Below are 20833 nucleotides of genomic sequence, written 5' to 3'. Positions count from 1 at the left end.
TGGCTATATTATACTCCATTAAAAATGACAAAACTATATAGGCTCTTTTAAATGAAGGTTGGATTTCTGATGGGCTTCCTTTTTTGGTGTAAAAACAATACAACAGAATAGTGTGGTTATGTAAAGAAACATCTATGTTGATACATATGTGTGCGATAAGAGTAATTTGGATTTCATCAATCATGCAATGACTGTGATCATCCCATTCTCTTTAGAACACAGTACAAAACTACAACAAAACAAGGTAACACATGAATGGAGTGTGTGTGTGTGTGTGTGTGTGTGTGTACAGCACAGCATATGGTGGAGAGCAGGTATCACAACTCATATGGAAAAGAGAGAGACATTTGTTTTTGTATTCTGGAATGAAATGAGAAGACTTTTTATGAGTAGGAACCAGGGGGAAAAATTAACCGTCACCCCAACCTTTCCTCAGTTACCAAAAAATTTAGCACTGCCACAACCCTTCTCTAAAAGCAAATTCTATTGTAGCATTCTGGAAAGTCACATTCTCCTAAACATTGTATGATTATTGCCTTCTCAAGTCTTCGTGAGATTTCAAAGGGACACATTCCTGGCCTTATCCTCATTTTATACAATTATAAATTTAATTATACAAATTAAAGTATAGAATTAATGACAGCAAGAGACTGGGTGAAGATAAAATCTCCACCTCTGTATTTGATTCAACTAAGAAAAACTTGGAAATCTGATGCTTTTGCTTCTTTCTCTTATCCTCATTGGCATTGAATATTTTGATGACTTCTGCAAATTCAGTTCTATCAGGGTCACAAAATTTTGCCAAGGTTTAGTCACACCTATTTAGAGATGGCAAGATCATCTTGAACACACACACACACACACACACACACACACAAAGGTGTGAATCTAAAAGCTAAAAATCTGAAGCAATCAATAAAAGTAACCAAGTCAGAGGTGTTTTTATTGATAGTCTACCAGTAATGATTTATGCTATTTGTCAATTTGAATACTCTTGAATGACCAGGGAGATGGGTCATGCCTGTTAGGAAGTTATATTCATTACATTAATTTATACAGGAAGTGTCATTTTCTATGGAGGGAAATTCTGGACTCTATAAAATTAAGAAAAGGAGCTGAGCACCAGCATGAATCCATTCATATCTCCCTCTTCCCTGTTTATGATTCAATATTATCAGCTGATTCAGGACCCCAAGTATTTTGACTTCACCACCATGAAATATAAGAGAAAAAAAGTAGAAAATAACTGTTTTATGGAAGTTCAAAGAAGGAAGTAACCTTTAAAATTATATAATTTCTTTCAAAAATGCATAGCAGACACTAGTCTAGTTTCTGAAGGTACAGAAGCAAATAATTTACAAAGCATTGCTTTCATGTAGTTTATTATTTCTCTCTAAAAGCAACTTTTCTATTGTGAAGATTCATGGACATACCAGGGTCTAAGCTTTCTTCATTATTACTATGATCTTTGTTGAGTGCCATAGGAGAAACCTGAGGATGTATTGCGGAAAGCCAAATAGGCCCCACTATATAAGTAAGATCCAGTGACTAAATTCTAGACAAGTCCCTCCTTGAGTAGCATATTAGAATATAAGGAATAACATAGTATTAGCTGCAAGGTACTGAATTAATGATGTACAGTTAATTAAGGTAAGGCTATTGAAGGACTTGAGAATTCTTTCACAAGGCTTTTTCTGAGATACCATGCAATGGGCATATCATGATTTTTTTTTTCTAAAAGCAACTGCACAGTATGGAATAATGAAAAGCAAAAATGCTGTGTTTTCTTACCTAACTCTCTATTTCTGGAAGCCTCAAATTTTAGTATTTGCTGGTATGAGGTAGATATTACTATAAACCATTATGCTAGAACATTCATATTTTTATAAATCTTAATTTATAAAAATAGTTAAAATATCCAAGAAAATCAGAATAATCTTTGTAACTAATATTCTTTAAATCAAAGCAAACCTTTAAAACATAGTGAAACTTTCCATCAAATGGTATGATAGTAATGGTTATTTAATATCATTATAAATAGGACTGGGCACCGTGATTCATGTCTTTAATTCCAACACTCAGGAGGAAGAGGAAGGCTGATGAGATCAGTCAAAGTTCTATAGAGAGACCATGTCTCAAAAAAAAAATCCTTGATATAATGCAGTCAAATTAAAATGTGTATATTTAAACATTTTAACACTAAAGACCCCACATTTGTTGTGAAGATATCACAAATAATCTATCTGTTACATTGCTGCAAAGCTCACCTGAGTAGCAAACATATCATCTGAAACCAGAAACAGAAGGTCATATTTGCCTAAAACATCAAATGTCAATTTTTAAAATTAGAAAAAAATGCATGTAGATATCTTCTCACTCATTTGTCTTTGACTTATAAAGGTTACCAAAATATGGAACCAACAAGAGAAAAATAAACAAGGCTAGGGAAATGCTAGACCCTTGTCAACATTACAGAGCTGTCTGGGGCCATGTTGCTATGTTGGTGGCATGAAAACTTCATCTTCAAGGTCATGCACCCACTATTTAAATAATAAATTTCTGTTCGTGTCCTCCAGAGTTCTGCAATTTTTATCAATTAAAAACAAGTATATGCACTTCTGCCTTTTTCCATTCCCCAGCCATGAAAAAAAAAAAAATCAAACAGAGTACGAGTTATGGGAGCCATTTTTAGAAGTGTTATTTTTTTCTCTTTAAGACTTTCCATCCAAATATTTGATATTGTGTTCAGATTTCATCTGATAAACTACTGTGCCATGGGAGCTACACATAACAGCAAACCATACTTACCATGTCCAACTTGATACCATGGATAACTCTTTACTCACAAATCAAATATTTCATTTCTGCATTGCTTAAGACATCAAGTTAATATATGTTTTATGCTTTATTCATAAAAGCATTTTTCCTAATTATTAATATTTGGCATGGTAAACAGAAATATGGAAGGTTACATTCACACATATAAGATAAATATAATAAATCTGAATTTTCAAAATCTTAAGAGCATTTTGATGTTTCCATAACTTCTTTATTTAAAATGTCTACTTTCTTCCAAATAATAATAAGTGTTATTTTTAATTGAATATTTCCAAGTACCAGACCCTTACTATGATTTGGCATTTCTACCCAACAACAACCATTTATGTAAATGTCATTTATCCCCATGACATGAACAAGGCCCTAAAGGATTAGGAGACTCAATGATTCCACATCTGTGCAGCTGACTATAAATTCTTTAGTTCAGTTTAGTCTGTGGAATAGAGACCAAATAAATATATCAATAACAATGTATTTTATGCATAGTCAATGTGTTGTTGAAGATATGATTCCCCATAAAATTACATTATTTGAATTGCTTCCTGAGCAAAGATGAAACTTTACAGAAGGAAAACAGACCACATCCCTAAAATATTGGGTCTATAAACCAATCCCCTGCCTCAAAAGCAAGACATAGTAGAGACAAAACTATTAAATATTAATTGTGTTCTTTTGATCTAAGTCAATCAAACTTCAAATAAGACAAAAGAAATGATTTTGCATCAATAAGCTAAAAGTCATATTTTCTGTATACAAAGTTAATTACTTATGTTAAAACCTTATGAACATGTCTTTACTCCTGTGATGATATTCTTGTTGCTATTCTTATTTCAGTAAAACATAAACATTTTAATATTTCCTAGTGCTAAACACACACATGTTATTTATATATCCATTTTAATATGTATTTTGCATCTTACAAGGCAATCCCCTTAAGACCCTTTTACTGACCTACCTGTCATTATTGTGGGTAAACAATGTCACCTTTCTAATGCACAATGAATTACAAAAAATTTGCAAGGCACACAATCCATCATGCTGGCACTAAGTAGGTTTGCAGAGTAGATAACAGATATCACAAATGCTCTTTAGACAGTTACCAGAAAACAAAAATTGGAAACTGATACAAAACAGTCTTATGATGAATGGCCATGACAGCTCTTCAAAGTAAAGGGTAGCTACTCCTCTGCAAATAACCTTGTCAAAAGCAAACGTTTTGGGGAGCTTCTCTGGCAGTAAAATAGAATAATTTAAAAACTTGTTAATGGCTCTGCCTCATAGAAATTCATGAACACAGAATGTACTCAAAATAAGAAAGGAATTGTTTCTGAATCAGCAACAGCAGCCACTCAAGATTGACTCAAATTGGGGAATGGTCAAAGATACAGAAAATCACCATTTTTCTAAGAGATATTTGTGTGAATTTCAATGTAATAACAACCCCCTAGAACATAGACGTAAAAAGTATGCACATGTAAAAAAGAAATGTGCACATGTTCTGTGTGCACAGACAAGAGTCAGCGAGAACTGTTTTACTGTTGAGCATCCTCGTCATATCATTTGAGTTTAAAACATATGTCAGATACATACTTTCTTCATGCATCTATTTATGAACTGTATGTAATATATTTATTAATATTAAAATAGTTATTTTTAATGTCTTCACCTAAGTCACACAACTAACTTTTACAAATTAAAATCTTAAATAGAAAGAGTTGTTTCATGTGTAACTGCATTTAGTCTTTCATCCACCCTTATAGCTAAAGCTAAATGTGTCAAAGGAGTACATTTTACAATGATCTAACCTTCAATTATCCTTTTTAATAATTAGTTTATTAGTATTTTTGAAACTTTCTTACTAAAATTAGAAGCCGGGCGATGGTGGCGCACGCCTTTAATCCCAGCACTTGGGAAGCAGAGGCAGGCGGATCTCTGTGAGTTCGAGACCAGCCTGGTCTACAAGAGCTAGTTCTAGGACAGGCTCCAAAGCCACAGAGAAACCCTGTCTTGAAAAACCAAAATAAATAAATAAATAAATAAATAAATAAATAAATAAATAAATAAAATTAGAAACTTAAATATATTTGAAATGATGAAATAGTCACAAGTAAATTTTGATGTGTAAATTATTTATGTAATATTCTGGAGAGCTTAGTTTATTATAGAAACAATAAAAGTATCTAACACCTATCACTTTTAAGATAAATATACACAGAGCTCTGAGACATATATACCTCTGCAGTCAGCTATATGAAACACATAGTTTAATGGTAATCATCATAGAGGACCACGTTAAGGGAATATGACTTCTCAAGGATCAAGAAATCATCAATATTTGACAGGAGAAACTGAAAACCAGACAGGTAGGAATGAGTCCAAAGAATTACTAAACTTCTATCATTATTTGTTGTTGTTCTTGAGGTTTGGGTTTCTTTCGTGGAAGAGGGAGATGATTTGCATGTACTAGGGAAAAATAGAATAAAGGGGAAAGAGATACTATGTGATTCTGGTCCATGTTTGGAATCTAAGACAAAATAGATTAATTTTTCACACATTGCCCTAAATTTACTGCTTCTTAACCAAGGAAAATATGGTGACTACTTCCTTGTATTTTCATTGACTTAAAATGTTTCCATTATTGCCAGAAAAGTATGGTTTATCAAATCAAATGAGTTCTATGCTGAAAATAGTGAATATATTTAACATTAAATTAAATATAAGCAATAGTTTGCACTTGTTATATGTAATTCTGATAAAAGCCAAGATGAAAAACAACACAAAATGAAAGTCTTATGGTCTTCTAGTTCACATGCATTACTATATACCTCAGCAACCCCAAAAGAAAAGAAAATGTATGTCGCAATATAACAAGACTTGGTTATCCCATTGTTTTAAGTATTTGTAAATGGTAAGTTAAATTCTTTAAATGTCCCATGTTTTCCTTATAGTTTACTATAAAGATCTTAAATACATGCATAAAAATAGAAATATAGGAAAATACCATCAGTATTCAATTAGACGATTTACAATTTTAAAAAGACTAAGCATGTCTGATAAAATGATATTTTATAGGAGTCCAAACAGCTGCTATTTAAAGCAAAAGATGGTGTGGGACAATTGTATTCTGTCAATTATATTTTAAATAAATGCTGATTGGTCAGTAGCCAGGCAGAAAGTATAGGTGGGATAACCAGATAGGAAGTAGAGGCAGGTCAATGAGAACAGGAGTATTCTGGAAAGAAGGAAGCTCTTTCGAGAGTCCTGCCCAGACACAGAAGAAGGAAGATGTGACCTACCCTGCCAAAAAAGGTACCAAGCTATGTGGCTAACACAGATAATAATAATGGACTAATAATGGGCTATATAAGTCATAAGCGTTAGTAAGAAGCCTGAGCTAGTGGGCCAATCAGTTTAGAACTTATGGAGACCTCTGTGAATTTCTTTGGGGCTTACCAGCAGTAGGAGCTGGGCAGGACGGAAAACCCAACAAACAGGCCCTCATATTACAAAAAGATGCCAATAGTTCTAGTTTTCATGTTGTGTGCACTCTGTGTCATGAATTATTCCACAGGATTCACTTAGATTAGTTATTTTAATTCCCACAGTGGTCCACAAGTGAAAGAGTAGTGAAACTTCACACACAGCTAAGCATCACATAAGGGGTAGAAAAATAGCAGGTAACCACAGCATGAGCTTTAATCCACTCAAATGGCCCTAGCCTGCTCTTAACCAGAATGCCATAAGAACCACAGAAGCTAGCTAACCCCGAAAGCTGGAGGAATAATGCACACCTGTCTCCCCTTCACACATTTGCTGTCATGAATGCAGGCATGCTACATTTCAAATCCCAAATGTGTGAATAATCACATCAATTTTCCTCTTCATTTCCTATGTGCATAAACAATCGCAAATGCAATCCTTGCCATTTCTATTCTCTCTCTACATATCAACATATTCAAATTTGCCTCTTCAAAACCATAAATGAGATTCTCTTGAAATATATGGGCTGAGGAAAACGTGAATAACTCAGTTGCACCTTCAACACTTTTGAATTAAATCTGTCTAACATATTTTCACCTTCAATATTTGACAAGTAGAGATTCAGGTTCTTCCCACCTTCCTTGATCACTGGCATTGCTACATGGAAAATATTTAATGGCTACTTCTGTATGCTGCACCTTGCCAGTTAGTTCAATTTAGATGAAAGCTGTTGTTTTCTAATTCCATTTCAGTGAGAATGACAGAGACAAATGGTCAAATTACCTGGAGAGTTCCTTTGGCAGAATAGGCTGCATATGAGGAGAGCAGATCTTGGCTATGGCCTTTTCTGGCTTCTTCCCTGCAAGGTTGGCCATCAGGATAAAAACACTGGCCGGTGCTGCTCACCGTGATGGTGCCTGGAGAGGGCCCAGGGAAATCCAGCAGCACTGAGTAGTTCAAAAGCTGTGTATCTTCCAAGCCCAGTGCAGCCCAGTGAGTCTTAATCTTCTTTGGAATTTCCATGTCATCTTCACTTTTATAGAGTTGTACAAAATTTCTGAAAAATTTTAAAAGCACATCTTAAAAAAAGGAAGTCTTTACAATTTTGATATGTGACTAAATTCATATGCGAGCCATTACGAATAGATTTTGTGAGATGTTGAAAGAGAAATGTGACACAATCTGACCTTAAGAGATTTGCAGAGTGGTTGTGCTGAGGTGCATAGAGGGATCTAATGAAATCAAAGCATGATGAATTTATTTTTCAAGTAGAACTACAAGGAATGATGAATGCCAACTACTGCTTTATGTCTTCTGATTCTTCTATCAACATTAACAACATCCGTGTACAATCAGTTCTCATACCAGCTATAATGATTATTAAGATATGTCATTACGGTTAATATATTTCCATATAAGAATACTGAATAATCTCTACCTACTGATATCTAAAACAGAACTCTGTTCTGTTGCTCTTCTTCCCTGAATGTTTAAGTTTGGGTCTGAAATGCCTTTGGCAGGCTATTGTGTTCCATTGATTGTTTCTCAGAGGTGCAGGAGAAGAAGAAACTCAGGCGGTTGGTGCCATTTATGGTGGTCCTTGAAGAGGTCACCCCACATCATTTATGACATAGCTCTCTGCTTCTTTATCGATAAAGAGATGTAAAAGAACTTCCTTTGAAATTGTGAACTTAGATTAATTTCTACTTTGAATTGCTTCTGCCCCATATATAATCACAGGAAGGGACAAATAAATAATGCATTAGCATTGAAACAAGCCTTTCATTCCAATATCAAGGTTATAAACGGCATCAAATAAAGTTAAAGGTCTTTTGGGGAGGCTATATCATCCTCATATAAAATAGCATTAGGTGTTAATATTAATTTTCAGTTTTGAATTCATGAATCAATCCCATCAATTGGTACTCTGAAATACTAAGTCCCAAAATGTTGAGGTGGGATTTTGGCAGGGAGTGCTTAGATCACAGGTGAAAAGTACTGATTAATGCACTTATCACTGTCATTTAAGTAGCCAGAGGGAGGATTAGACGTTGTCCACAGTACACAAGACAGCTAGAAAAAACCTTCTGTGAGGAAGCAAACACATCCCAAAGATTGTAGACACGTAGACTCTGATTTCTCAGCTCTAAAACTGGGAAAAATCAATGTCTGCTGTTTTTAAATTGCTCAATCTAGGGTACTTTTCTTAAAGCCATGTGGCTGGACTATGATAATTATGAAACTGCTGGCAATTATGAAGACATATAAACTTAAACTATTTGCCTTAATCACTGCTTGCCGCAGGGTGATGCTAATGAATTTTTCTACCACTCATTTCCTCTAATACATCATTAATTATGAAACATCCCTTCATTTTTGCTTTTTGCTAAAAATTATGGAATCAGCAAATGGATATTTTATTACCTCTTCTCTTACCAATTTAAAATTTTACTTTAATTTTTGAGTTACTATTCATAGGGTGATTTTTGGAAAATGTTTAATATAATATTTTTTAAAAAAGAAATGCTAGCTGTTTTCATAAATAGGTTGGAAAGCTTTTTCTGTTCTCCATTAATAAGATGTTCTTTGAAAGAGTATTGAACTTTATCATACATTCTGATATGTTCATGTAAACAATCATGAGATCCATTCCAAAATAATAGAGCATACCAAAATTAATTCTGTCAAGTAAAATCAAGCTCTATTAACTAATAAGATGCATTAGAATTTTTAGGTATTCACATCTAATTTTGGAAGCAATGTAATGTTCCTTTCAGGAATATCTTCTGTTTAATTTTGGCAAGAAATTATACAAACCTCATACATAAGAAGTATTTTCTTTTGATTCCTTCTCTGAGAGAGATCAAATAAGATTAAGATATTTGAAGAATATTATCTTTAAACTAAAAATTGTCTGTAATTGATGTCTTTTTATGGAAGAACCATGACCTGATTAATCAATACCTTTAATGCCATGTGCGTTTTCATTTCCTCTTTGAACCGCAGGCCTTTCATCACTCTCTGTCCCCCCTGCTAGTCATCTTCAGGTTCCAAGCTTTGGCGCAACGCTGGCACAATACTTTTTACTTAGTTCAGTTTCTTTCTTACTTCCTCTAACTGACAACTCAGATTAATCTAACAAACTTTTCAAATAAATCCACTGCAATACTCATTTTTATGAATACATATTTGTATTTTTAGAATACCAGTTTCAAAACACTGTCCCATGAGATCATTGATTAGAATTATCCCTGTCCACCATGCCTAATGACTTGAGATTGAGACAGAAGGAAAGAAAAGTCTTGCAGGTTGTTTTCTGACCTTAATCTGTGAAACATGATGGAGGCAGGTGTACACATACATACACACTCACACACACACACGAATAAATATAATAACGTTCAGAAAGTACTTCAAGTAAACATGCAGAATATGGACTACCTGCAATTAAATTATGACTTTTTCAATAATTGGCATTTTTTCCACAATATCTAAAGAAGAAAAGTTCTGGGAAAAGTGATAAGGTTATGACTTAGCGTATTCCTGTCATAAACTGTAGTGCAGATGTTTGCTTAGAACTTTTAAGTGCTGTTCTTTGGCCCATCATTTTATCCATTAGAGATTAAATACTTTAAATCTACTATACTATGCTTTCAGGATGAATTTAATTGAATACATAAGAGCATCTTTTAGAGCAACCTAAACAATAGAAAATCATTAACATACAACAAGCATCCTCTAAGATGCTGGCAAAGCTTACGGATGCACATAATTATATGGGTGGTTGTCTAGCTGGAAGGGCTAGTTTGGGTTCAGTGAGAGACCTTGTTTCAAACATTTGTCTGGAATGAGATAGAAACACTAAACAGAGACCATGAGCATTTACATGCACTAGCACACAAGGTGTAACCCCACACACAAATTGATACTCTAACATCATTTATTCATAAATAGTTCATAGCATTTCTAATATTCAAATGGTTAATGTTTGATTTTCTTATTTTTAAAGCTGCCCTAACTCATTTTTTTTATTTTAAATTCACACAAACGTTTGTTTAGCTTCATTCCTTAAAGACCCGTTTCTAAAGAGTGTAGCATTTCATAAACAGGGTCTTACCTTCAAGTTCTAGACAGTAATCTAGAGAAATGACAGCAGTCTATATTGTTTGTGGAATCTCTTAGACTCCCCTGAACAACATTATGATTTTTGCTTGTCATTGCAGTTATTGTTAAATAGTCTGTGGCTATTGGGAGCCATTTTCAGCTCACATGGCACGATTTCATTTAAATTAGTTGCATATGTACACACACACACATCTGTCCTCTTCTCCCTCTGCATTTTCTTCCATCCTCTCTCCAAATGAAGTATCCCAGAAGTTTCCTCATTACCCCTTAAAAGTATCTGTATCATAATATCTGCCCTTCTAGAATCTCTCATCTACTACTTACATGCCATGCGCCCTTTTTACTTTTCTTGTTTCTGTGGTTACTACAGCTTATATACTCACAAATATTTGGGGTTAGGATCCTCATATAAGAGAGAACATGAAGTCTTTGTTATTGTGGTTCTGAGATGGTCTCTCTCAGTATAACACCCTTTAGTGACCTGGAACTCTCCATTGTGTGGAGTGACTTCTGGTCTCAGAATCTCGGGAGATGCTATTCCAACTGTCAAGAGACAGATATAACAAGTCCTACTCTGCTGTAAAGCCTGTGAACTAGTGCAGTGACTAGACCATCAACTCATCCACAATGGTGCAATATTGATACCTTTATATTGGAGACAGGCAGCAGCACTCTCATTGGCCTGTCTGTAGAAGGAAGCACATGTCTGGTGACTTAGCCAAGTACCTGTAAGTTAGATATCTGTAATGTACATGTAAGCCAGGTAACTTTAACTTCTACTACCTGTGGCTGGAGACTCATAGACATTAGAGGAGAACCTATTACTGCTATTTCCTAAGCCAATATAATTGGTAACTGCATTCTAAATATTTATCATCATGCTCTCAGTTAAGTGTAGCTCTCACCTTTCATCAAAAACTTCTTCATGCACAGATAAAGCCTGTTAAAGAGATGCTTGACTGGTCAACATGCATAAAATAAGTGACTGCAGGGTGCCCAACACAACTGATATGTCTGTATCACTATCACAACCACTATAAACAAAGTTCAGGGAAAATTCTGGATGATGGGTTGGAAGGACTGTAGGAACCAGGAGACAGCATCTTCTCTATATGACGGGAAAGCTGCACTAAAGTATACTCAGCAATTGGATACCTAAATAAGACCAGCATAAAGATAACACTAGTTGTTACACCGACCTGGTCAGGGAAAATTCCACATTTTTAATGGCCAATGCCTGCTGAGAGGAAGAATCGGTTTTCTCCAGGGATAGCTCCCACACAGGCTGTCCAAACTCAAGTGATCAGACACGGACACATGTATATATGAACAAAGCTGAGTTGATTCAGTAGGTTTTATATGCTTCTGTGCACATGTGTGCATCTGCTTGCACACACACACACACGTGTATCTCTGTGTGTATGTGCATACAACAATAATTAAGAAGCGATCAAGAATTGGGTGGTGTGGAATATGGAGAGAGATGGAGGGAGAGAGTGATGTTGATGTAGTGTTCATGTATGAGATTCACCAAATAAAATATTAAAAAATAATAAAATACATTACATTTATATGGCTAAACCTTGGTGTTGTGCAAAACTTCACAAAAATAAACCTTGTGAAATCAAGTAAACTTAAATGAAATGATTTTATAATATATAAGTACTCATAAAGCTTTCACTTAAATAAGTAGCAGTAAATGTCTTATTGATATGAGTGACTTGTTTGAGGAATCCTTTGTATGATCTAAAATTCTTTAGAACATGAATATATATATATATATATATGTATATATATACTTGTGACTTTCCTCATTTTTTAAAAATCTTTTCACGTAGCAAATGGTTTGTGAGATGTGGGAAGCATTTCTGTTATAATTAAGCAGGTTTCTATATTAAACCAGAAATGTTATTAAGGAATTAACTGCTATGCAATCTCAATTTACTAACTGAGGAACCTGAAAAAATAGAATTTTGTTACTCCAAACCACAAGGTATTTATTGGAGAAAAAGTTTCACTCTGACTTAATTTCTAAAATAAGGGTTTTCATGGGCCAGTAATTCTGGCAGGTAGCATAATCAACTGTCATGGCTGAGACCTGAATTTGGAATGAGCTTTGGCGTTAATGTTCCGTTGGCCAACAGAGACTTGATATGGAAGGATTTTGGCTTCGTTAGACAAAATTCTGTTTATATCAATGTTCAACACCTGCTACTGGATGAGCCACGGAGCAACACTGATGTCAGAACTGGAGGAAGCGGTGCATGCAGCATTCACAGTTCCGGGGTGACTGCCAAGGGTGTACTCTAAGTGAACAGACAGAGAAAATATCTCAGGAGTGATATTCACGTTGCAAAAGAGGAAATGTAGCATATGTACTAGATCTACTATTATTTCATTCTGTGTGTATACAAAAGAACAAATGCTCATATTTATATTGTACAATTGATATTATGTATACATTAAAAGGCTGAAAGTTGGGTTACAGAGATAATGCAAATAATAAAGTGCTCATTTTACAAACGAGAGTTTGATTTTTTCCGAAACCATGTTAATGGTGGGTTATGGTAGAACATACCTATAACCTCAATGGGAGTGAGTGGACAGGTGAGTTCCTGGTGAAAGAGGGATACTGTTTCAAAGTGTGAAGTGAACAACATCAGTGGCTATGGAACAACAGTCAAAGCTATGGCATTCTTAGTATTTCATAGTACAGTAGTGCTTCCCTAGGGCACGCAAAGCTCTGGGCAAAGCTTGGGGAATAAGAAAAATGGTGTGACATCTTAAAGAAAACTCCTAGTCAAACAATGACACAGGAAAATTAATATACCCCTTCAAGGGCACAATAGATCAATTTTGACAGATTGAGAATGCTCTAAATGAGAAAAACTGAAATTGATTATATTTTACATGAAAAATTAGTGCAGAAGTGGATTCTCTTTGAGGGATCTTGATCCTCTACTCCTGATGGAGCACCCTGCATAAAGCTATTTGCTTTGCAAGTACTAGAAGGCATGCTGATGGACTAGCTTGATACTCAACAAGTACATGTTTAATTTTATATTTATGTCAAACAACTTCTATAAGACAGAAAAACAAACTGGATTTGAGAAAATAGAACACATTGAAATAAGATATCCTGTCAAGATAACCATTATTCCATATTCTCGAAAAAAACTTCAATGATCCAATTCTCACCCTAATACCCTTACCCACATTAAACAGACAGAAACTTCATAGCTGATCGTTTGTAAGGGGAAAACATAATGGAATGTCATAGGATTCTGCATTTAAAGTATATTTTAGAAAGGAACTGTAAAGAAATGACATAAAATCATTGTGACTGCTGAGGTGTGAAGGACTATATCAACCCTTTCTGAGAACAGTACTCTAAACAATAATAGTGCCTGCATTCTGAACTTGGTGTTTCTCAAGGCATATTATGCCACATGTCACTGTTCTCATTAAATTATTTTACTTCATTTAATCACAATCTAAAGGCACATAACAATAATGAACAAATTAATCTTCATATCAGGCATTACAGGTCTTCACTTTCATCTTCTTCTTTATGTGATTCAATGGCATAAATAGCATAAATCACTCACAGGGGCTTTTGATTAAATGATAGACAACTCAAATACCTATACATGTGTGCACACATATACACACATACCACATATTCATTTTCCATTCATCTGTTGATAGATATCTATGGTGATTCCCCTCCCTAACCATTAAGAATAAAACAGCAATAAATATGGAAGTACAAATGTTGAAAGCTTTGTACATATGCTCAAACTTTTCCTGAATATGTGTAAGTGTGTGTATGAATGTTTGGATTTGTCTGTATGTGTCCTTGAGAATATGTATGTATGTAAGTGGGAAGGCGGTGACACTAATTCAAACACATATGAAGTATAACAGGTGTCAAACTTGAAAAGAAACAGATGTTTCTGGGCCTTAAGGGCATGAAAATATTTGTGTTTAACAGAGTGTGCCAAGACTGTCTTAATTTCTTCAGCTTACAGCATTGAGTAATTTGTTGTCTTGATACTCTCTGCATTAGTAACTGGAAGCATGTTTCTAATCTTAAACTCAACCATATTTTACCAAAATATAACCAGTGTGTATCTATTGTCTGTCAGCTATTTCATAGCTTAAATGGCTAAGGATGTAAAGAAGATAGAAAAATCTCTGACTTCGGGACAGGTCTCTAAACATATACAGAACAAATTGAAGGTGCAATAAATGCAAATCTAGAGTCAAAGTTGAATGTTGTGACAAAATTATTTCCATAATTGATAGAACAAGGATGGACAAGAAGTAGATTACTAGAATAACTTAATTTTTACATTGGGATAGCTCAACATATAGAGACTAGTTTGTCCAATGAGTGTACAAGTATAGAAAATTTATATGTTACCTGATGCCAGACTAGAAAACAAACCATGCTGGGATTAAAACCCACTGAAATCACATAGACTGCATTATCTGAATTCAAAGGTCTATATGTTCATTATTATGTTAATGCTGTGTAATGAGGACCTTTGGAGTCCAGCCCCAATGCCCCCTTCAGGGTTCAGATTGGACATTACAGCAAGTGAAAGTGCTTAGGTTATATGAGGGCAAATGAATTGTCTCACACTGTGCTGTTTCAAATAATTCTTTATTCTTCTGCTTCTTTTCTAGTCCTCCTGTCCTAATTCTAATTCCGCCTAGCCTTTTTCCCCCTCTAGACTCATAACTTTCTTTCTTACAGGAGTCTTCAAGCCATTAAAAAGTTACAAGAGTTACCTCTCATTGGTCAAAAGCACATCCCTCGCGTAAACAATAAGTAGATGAGCCATTTACTGTGGCGACACAAGTTTCCAAGGTTACAGGAGTAAGACTGTGACCAGACAGAAGGAGGCATTGTGCCCAGTGACAAACTTTGACACATAGGTCTATTGTCAGCAGATTTGGCAAGTGACAAATTGGCATGCTTTTCTTGGGGTGCTTTGTGTAGCAACCTAGGTTGAACATCTGTGACACTGACCTTGTGCATAGCTGTAAAGTTTTAAACTTATGATCTATTTACAAAAATCCTTTAGTCTAGTTTGAACTTGCTCTGAGGTAAAGTAAACTAATTATGAGCAGTTAGTCTGAGCAAAAGGAACAAAGCAGGCATTTAAGTGTCTACAGTGGACAATAGATCTTGTTATAAAGCATGTTCTAGTATGTTTTCTATATATCCAAATCATATAGCTAAATGAAAAGTCATCTTCCTGACTACTCACAGATATATGTGCCCATAAGATTGAGATGTAATTCTGAGATTATATATACAGATCACACGAGATTACGCACTATTAAGGAGATATCAAGCTGCTTTAGCAAATGGAAACAAGACTCCTGCAGGCCTGACCTGGACAGGATTAACCTCCATCAGTGAATCATTCCTCTGGCTGGTTGACATCTGACATTAGTTGCTTCCTGCTGTATCTCTCATGGCCAATGACAGCTATACTCTTTTGGTGTCTTTGGGTTTCTAATATGGTTTCAAGTCCTAGACTATAATGCTGCTTATTTGGTTATGCTAGTAGTGGCATGAGGTTTGCACTTTACTATGGACTTCCATCACAAATATTAAATCTCATATCTCTTGCCGGGCGGTGGTGGCGCATGCCTTTAATCCCAGTACTCGGGAGGCAGAGGCAGGAGGATCTCTGTGAGTTCGAGACCAGCCTGGTCTACAAGAGCTAGTTCCAGGACAGGCTTCAAAACCACAGAGAAACCCAGTCTCGAAAAANCAAGAAATTAAAACTCATACCTCTTGTCTATTAAATTTTTATTTTTAAAGTTTTATATATTTTTATCATATTCACTCTTTTTGCCCTAGTCCTCCAAGATCATCCTCATCTCCGCTTCTCCCTACCAACCCAGCTTCACCTTCTTTCTCTTTCATAAAAATAAAAAATAAAACAAAACAAAAAAGAAATAACCCAACTCATAGCAGAAGTATACACAACAAAACATGGAGTCTATTTTGTATTCATCAACTGTTCCTGAGCATGAGGTCTACACTAGAGAAAGTGTGTTTGATATAGCCACTGTCATTCTGTTCAGGTAAACTGCTTTGCCCTCTCTCAGCAAGTGTCAATTCAAAACACCTTCTTTAGTATGGTTTGTGTGGTACTTTTTGCCCACTTCCTTTTTCCTTGCTCCAATTCTGTCAGGCTTGAATGTGTAAGTCTTATGTGGGCTACCATAGTATCTGTAACTTCATATACACATCAATCCTTTGGAAAATACTTTTAGCATTAAAATACCTACTTACTTGCCCTTAGCAGGATCCTTAGTAACCTTACTCCCAACTTTTAAAGGTAGAAATTGGAAGGAATTATCAATCTTTCCATATTTTGGTAATTATCTGTAACCGTTGTTAAATGATGATCATTTAATAAAATCAAAAGCACCATTAAACCTAAATTAATGTAAGTTATTTCCTAAACTGTGATGGAAATAACAATTTTATGAAAAACAGTGAGCCAAAAATTAAATTTTCTTTTAATATTAACAATGCAGACACTTTGGATAGATGAGAGAATATTCAATCAAGATCTGTAACATCTAAAATTGGTCATACTTTTTCCATGACTAGATTCATATGATTTCTTGTCATACTAAAAGTCAAAAGAATAATTTTGCAAATCAAATAAGAATTCAGCCGTACATTTGTGAGAGATTATTGGCAGCCTAGAAAATATATTTAAGTTATCTTTGGGAAGGATGGTTACAAATTGCCACACAAATTATTCATTCATTAAGTATCTATTGAAATGACCCCATGCAATAGGAACTAATAGAAAAGCAATCATTCAATTAGAGATAATTTAATTAGTGCTGCATGCTCTCCAGGAAGACATTCATTAGTGCCCACCCTCTATCAGACTGAACTAATCCTTAGAGTCCTACTTTCAATACTCTACACAATGATTTTAATTATAACACAGACAAGCTCAAAATTGAGAGTTTGTTTCTTCTTTTTTTCAATGAAATTGATACACATTGTCTTGTAAGATAACAACCAGGAAAGGAAATTGACAAAGTACATTTGGAGAGACTGTGATATGCCTACAACAGAAGGGCATGAAGTCACCCATAGTGACTTCTGATATGGATGTCAGGGGATTAGACTTGTAGAATTCTTGAGCAGAGTGCTCACAAAAACATTAAGTCATAACTGTTACATAAGATGTATACACATCCTGGTGATAAGCTTAAGTCTAGGTTGGAAGGTAAAGAAACTTATCACCAACCCTGACAACTTGGGTTTAGCCTACAGTGTCTACGTGTTGTTAGAAGAAGAAAACTGACATCCATGAGCTTTCTTCTATCAGCCACATATGCCATGGCACATACTCTCTATGGTGGTTTAAAAAAAAATGGCTCCCAAAGGGAATAACACTATTAGGAGGTGTGACCTTGTTGGAATAAATGTGGCAATGTTGGAGGAAGTGTATCACTGTCAGAATGTGCTTTGGGGTCTCCTATGCTCAAACTATGCCCACTTCACTTCCTGTTGTCTGTTGATCAAGATGAAGAATCCAAAGCTACTTCTCTGCCACCATACCTGCCTATATGCCATCATATTTCCAGCAATGGTGATAGACTAAGTCTCTGGAACTTAGAACTAGCCCCAGTTAAATGCTTTCCTGCATAAAAGTTGCTGTAGTCATGGTGACTCTTACAGCAATTGAAGCACTAACAAAGAAACCATCTCTCACACAAAATATTTTTGTTGTTTGTTTGCTGGTTTTTAACATAAAACAATATGTAAAACTCCAGGCAAGCTGGGAATTGCCAGCTATGCAGACAATAGACAGTGGGGTCCTGTAAGGTTTTTATTCCTGTGCCATGTATACAGGCTGCAAGTATAAGAAAGAGGTGTGTATGTCCAGTGGCTGAGGGGACAAGGGAAGCAGAAGACTTGTGCTGTAGTAATGACATCATGCTAAAAATGTCCTATTAACACAGGGAAAATCAGGCTTGTTTTGCTAACATCTCTCCTTTTATTGATGAGCTAGATTCGATAATAAAATGATTTGTAAATATTTACACAGTCCTGAAAAGTAACTATATTAAAACATTAGAAATGAGGAAACTGTTGTTCAGCAAAGTTGAATTAATGACTATCATGAAAGCATCAAATAGTCATTGATTTTAGAAGTAAAAGTGCTGCTACTACATACAGATAATAAAGCCTCAGTTGAGGTAAGAGAGACCCATGGTAGGTTGAAGATACTAAATAAACTCATGGAGAGAAAAACAGTTTGCAAGCTCTAAAATACTGTTAACAGGCAAGGAGTAAGTCAGCCATGGGAACAGGAAATAAAATCTTGATTTTATGTGTAAGAATACAAAATAATTTACAGAATTTTTGTAAGTGCTGCACAGCCAGTCCTCAAGTGAGAATTTGAAGTGTTCACAAGTATAGTCACATACTTAGTAGTTATACTGTTTAAATATTTATTTTACTTTTTATGTATAAGTGTCTTTGGGGGTATACATATACAGGTGTGCACTGAGGCCAGAAGGGAGTCAGAGACCCTGGAAATTAAGTTGAAGGCATTTGTGATCTGCTCAACATGGATTGTGAGAATGAACTTCATTCTGTATAAGAGCAACAAGTACACTTATGAGCCAACTCTCCAGCCCTCAAGCTCACATCAATACACCTTATTATGTTAGTTAAATATTTTAGAGTTGTCAGGTTAGTAAAATTTAACAAAACTAGCTCTAGCATTGTTTTTACTGCCTTTACTATTTCTATTGCTCTATCAAAGAAGAATATGTCTTGCATCTAGTGAAGCTCTATAAGGAAAAAATTAGTTTTCTGATGGCATCAGACTTTTTTATATTACAGGGGTCATCAAAAAAGACTGATGATAAACAATATCGTAACTCACCTAAAGCTGAGACAGGACATAAACAGAGTAATCAAAACTTAATCAGTAACTGACATTTGTACAAAACATGCAATTAATCCGAAGGTTTATGGCTGCACAAGATAAATAACTGTCAAAAAGCCTTTCTTTTCAAAGAATTTCAAGCTTATCCTAAAAGCCAACACAATACAGAAGTCTGCTTCCCATAAAGTGTGTCTAATTTTCCATAATTTTTATGTGTTATAATTGGAATACACTTATTCGATAAAGATACAAACAACTGACTGTAGTACATTTAAGCTCTGGACAGGGAAACACCATCTCCATAAAATGTTTTGATTCCTGTTCAGAAAAGTATTTAGAGTCACAAAATAAGCATGCTAATTCATGCTATTTATATAGTTCTGTCAACATGATACAATGGCATTCTGCTTTTTCAGATTTCCATTTTTCATAAAACTATTCAGTCCGTAAGCAGAGACTCAAGAGTGAATGGAATAAGCACTCATTTTCAGACATTTACAGATGCACACCATAACTGTGCAAACATGCTCAAATGCAAACACATTCACATCATTAATAGAAACACTTATACATGGATACAAAAGATGCAGAGTACCTATGGAGACTGGCAGAGATTATGATGACCTATGTCCAAACTTCTTATTGATTTAGGTCTTTGACACTTTGGAGGGCACGTTTACTTTACTGGAAAAATGAAGATAATAGTTAAACACATATAAGCTGCTGTGTTTAGCCGCAGTGATTCCCACTCAAATCACATCTAGTGTTCTCCAGTTCACACACTGACTTCTGTGCCACTAGAGTGTGTCATACGCTTACTAACCTAGACATAGTAGACTCCAAAGCAGTCCTATCTGGTGGGTAAATATAAGCTTTCAATTTCAGTGGGGTTTTTGGTGGTGGTGGTTATTAGGTATTTACTATCTATCCCCTAAAGTAGTATAAAATTATTCAATAGCAGATATTGCTGCTCCATACATGAAAAGATTCCTGAAGTCTAAGTGGCAGCTGAGTAAAACATGACTACTAGCTTGATCTGTAGAGAATATTAGACATGTAGTGTGAATTTCCAAAACTTCCCTACAATCATCAGCCTTAAGATTCCTCCATTGTGAGAAGCATATTTTAGTATTAATATTTTGCTGCAGCCAGTCTATAGCTCCACTTGAAAATATACCTTATTTACTCTTTGAGAATTTTATTCATGTATAAAATATATCTTGGCCCAACATAAATTATTATTTTTACTCAGAATAATGAACTATTTTCTTCACTGCTTCTCATTGCATATGTTCAGGGGAGTGTATTTATTATATTAATCAAATTATAACATAATTCAAACAACATACTATTTTGGCTTTTGTTCATTTGTAACAGGTTATCAGAATGTAGCTCATTCTTTCATTATCTTATGACCTGAATAATCAACTATTTTC

At 35.0% G+C, this 20833-nt stretch overlaps 1 protein-coding gene across 7 annotated transcripts in view; it reads right to left on the bottom strand.

Moving 5' to 3' along the window:
- Naaladl2 (N-acetylated alpha-linked acidic dipeptidase like 2) overlaps positions 1-20833 on the bottom strand; it is a 1236187-nt gene that overhangs the window by 535773 nt on the left and 679581 nt on the right. For all 7 annotated transcript variants that reach the window (XM_050142050.1, XM_050142054.1, XM_050142052.1 and 4 more), the window contains one exon: positions 7102-7375. In XM_050142050.1, the coding sequence (XP_049998007.1) occupies positions 7102-7375 (274 nt within the window). The remainder of the gene's footprint in view (positions 1-7101; positions 7376-20833) is intronic.

The sequence above is a fragment of the Alexandromys fortis genome, unplaced genomic scaffold (genome assembly GCF_014885135.2).
Source record: "Alexandromys fortis isolate MF-2015 unplaced genomic scaffold, M_Fortis_MF-2015_v1.1 scaffold_41, whole genome shotgun sequence".
Classification (NCBI taxonomy): domain Eukaryota; kingdom Metazoa; phylum Chordata; class Mammalia; order Rodentia; family Cricetidae; genus Alexandromys; species Alexandromys fortis.
Note: the sequence above shows the minus strand (reverse complement) of the source record. Positions and strands in the feature narration are given on the sequence as shown.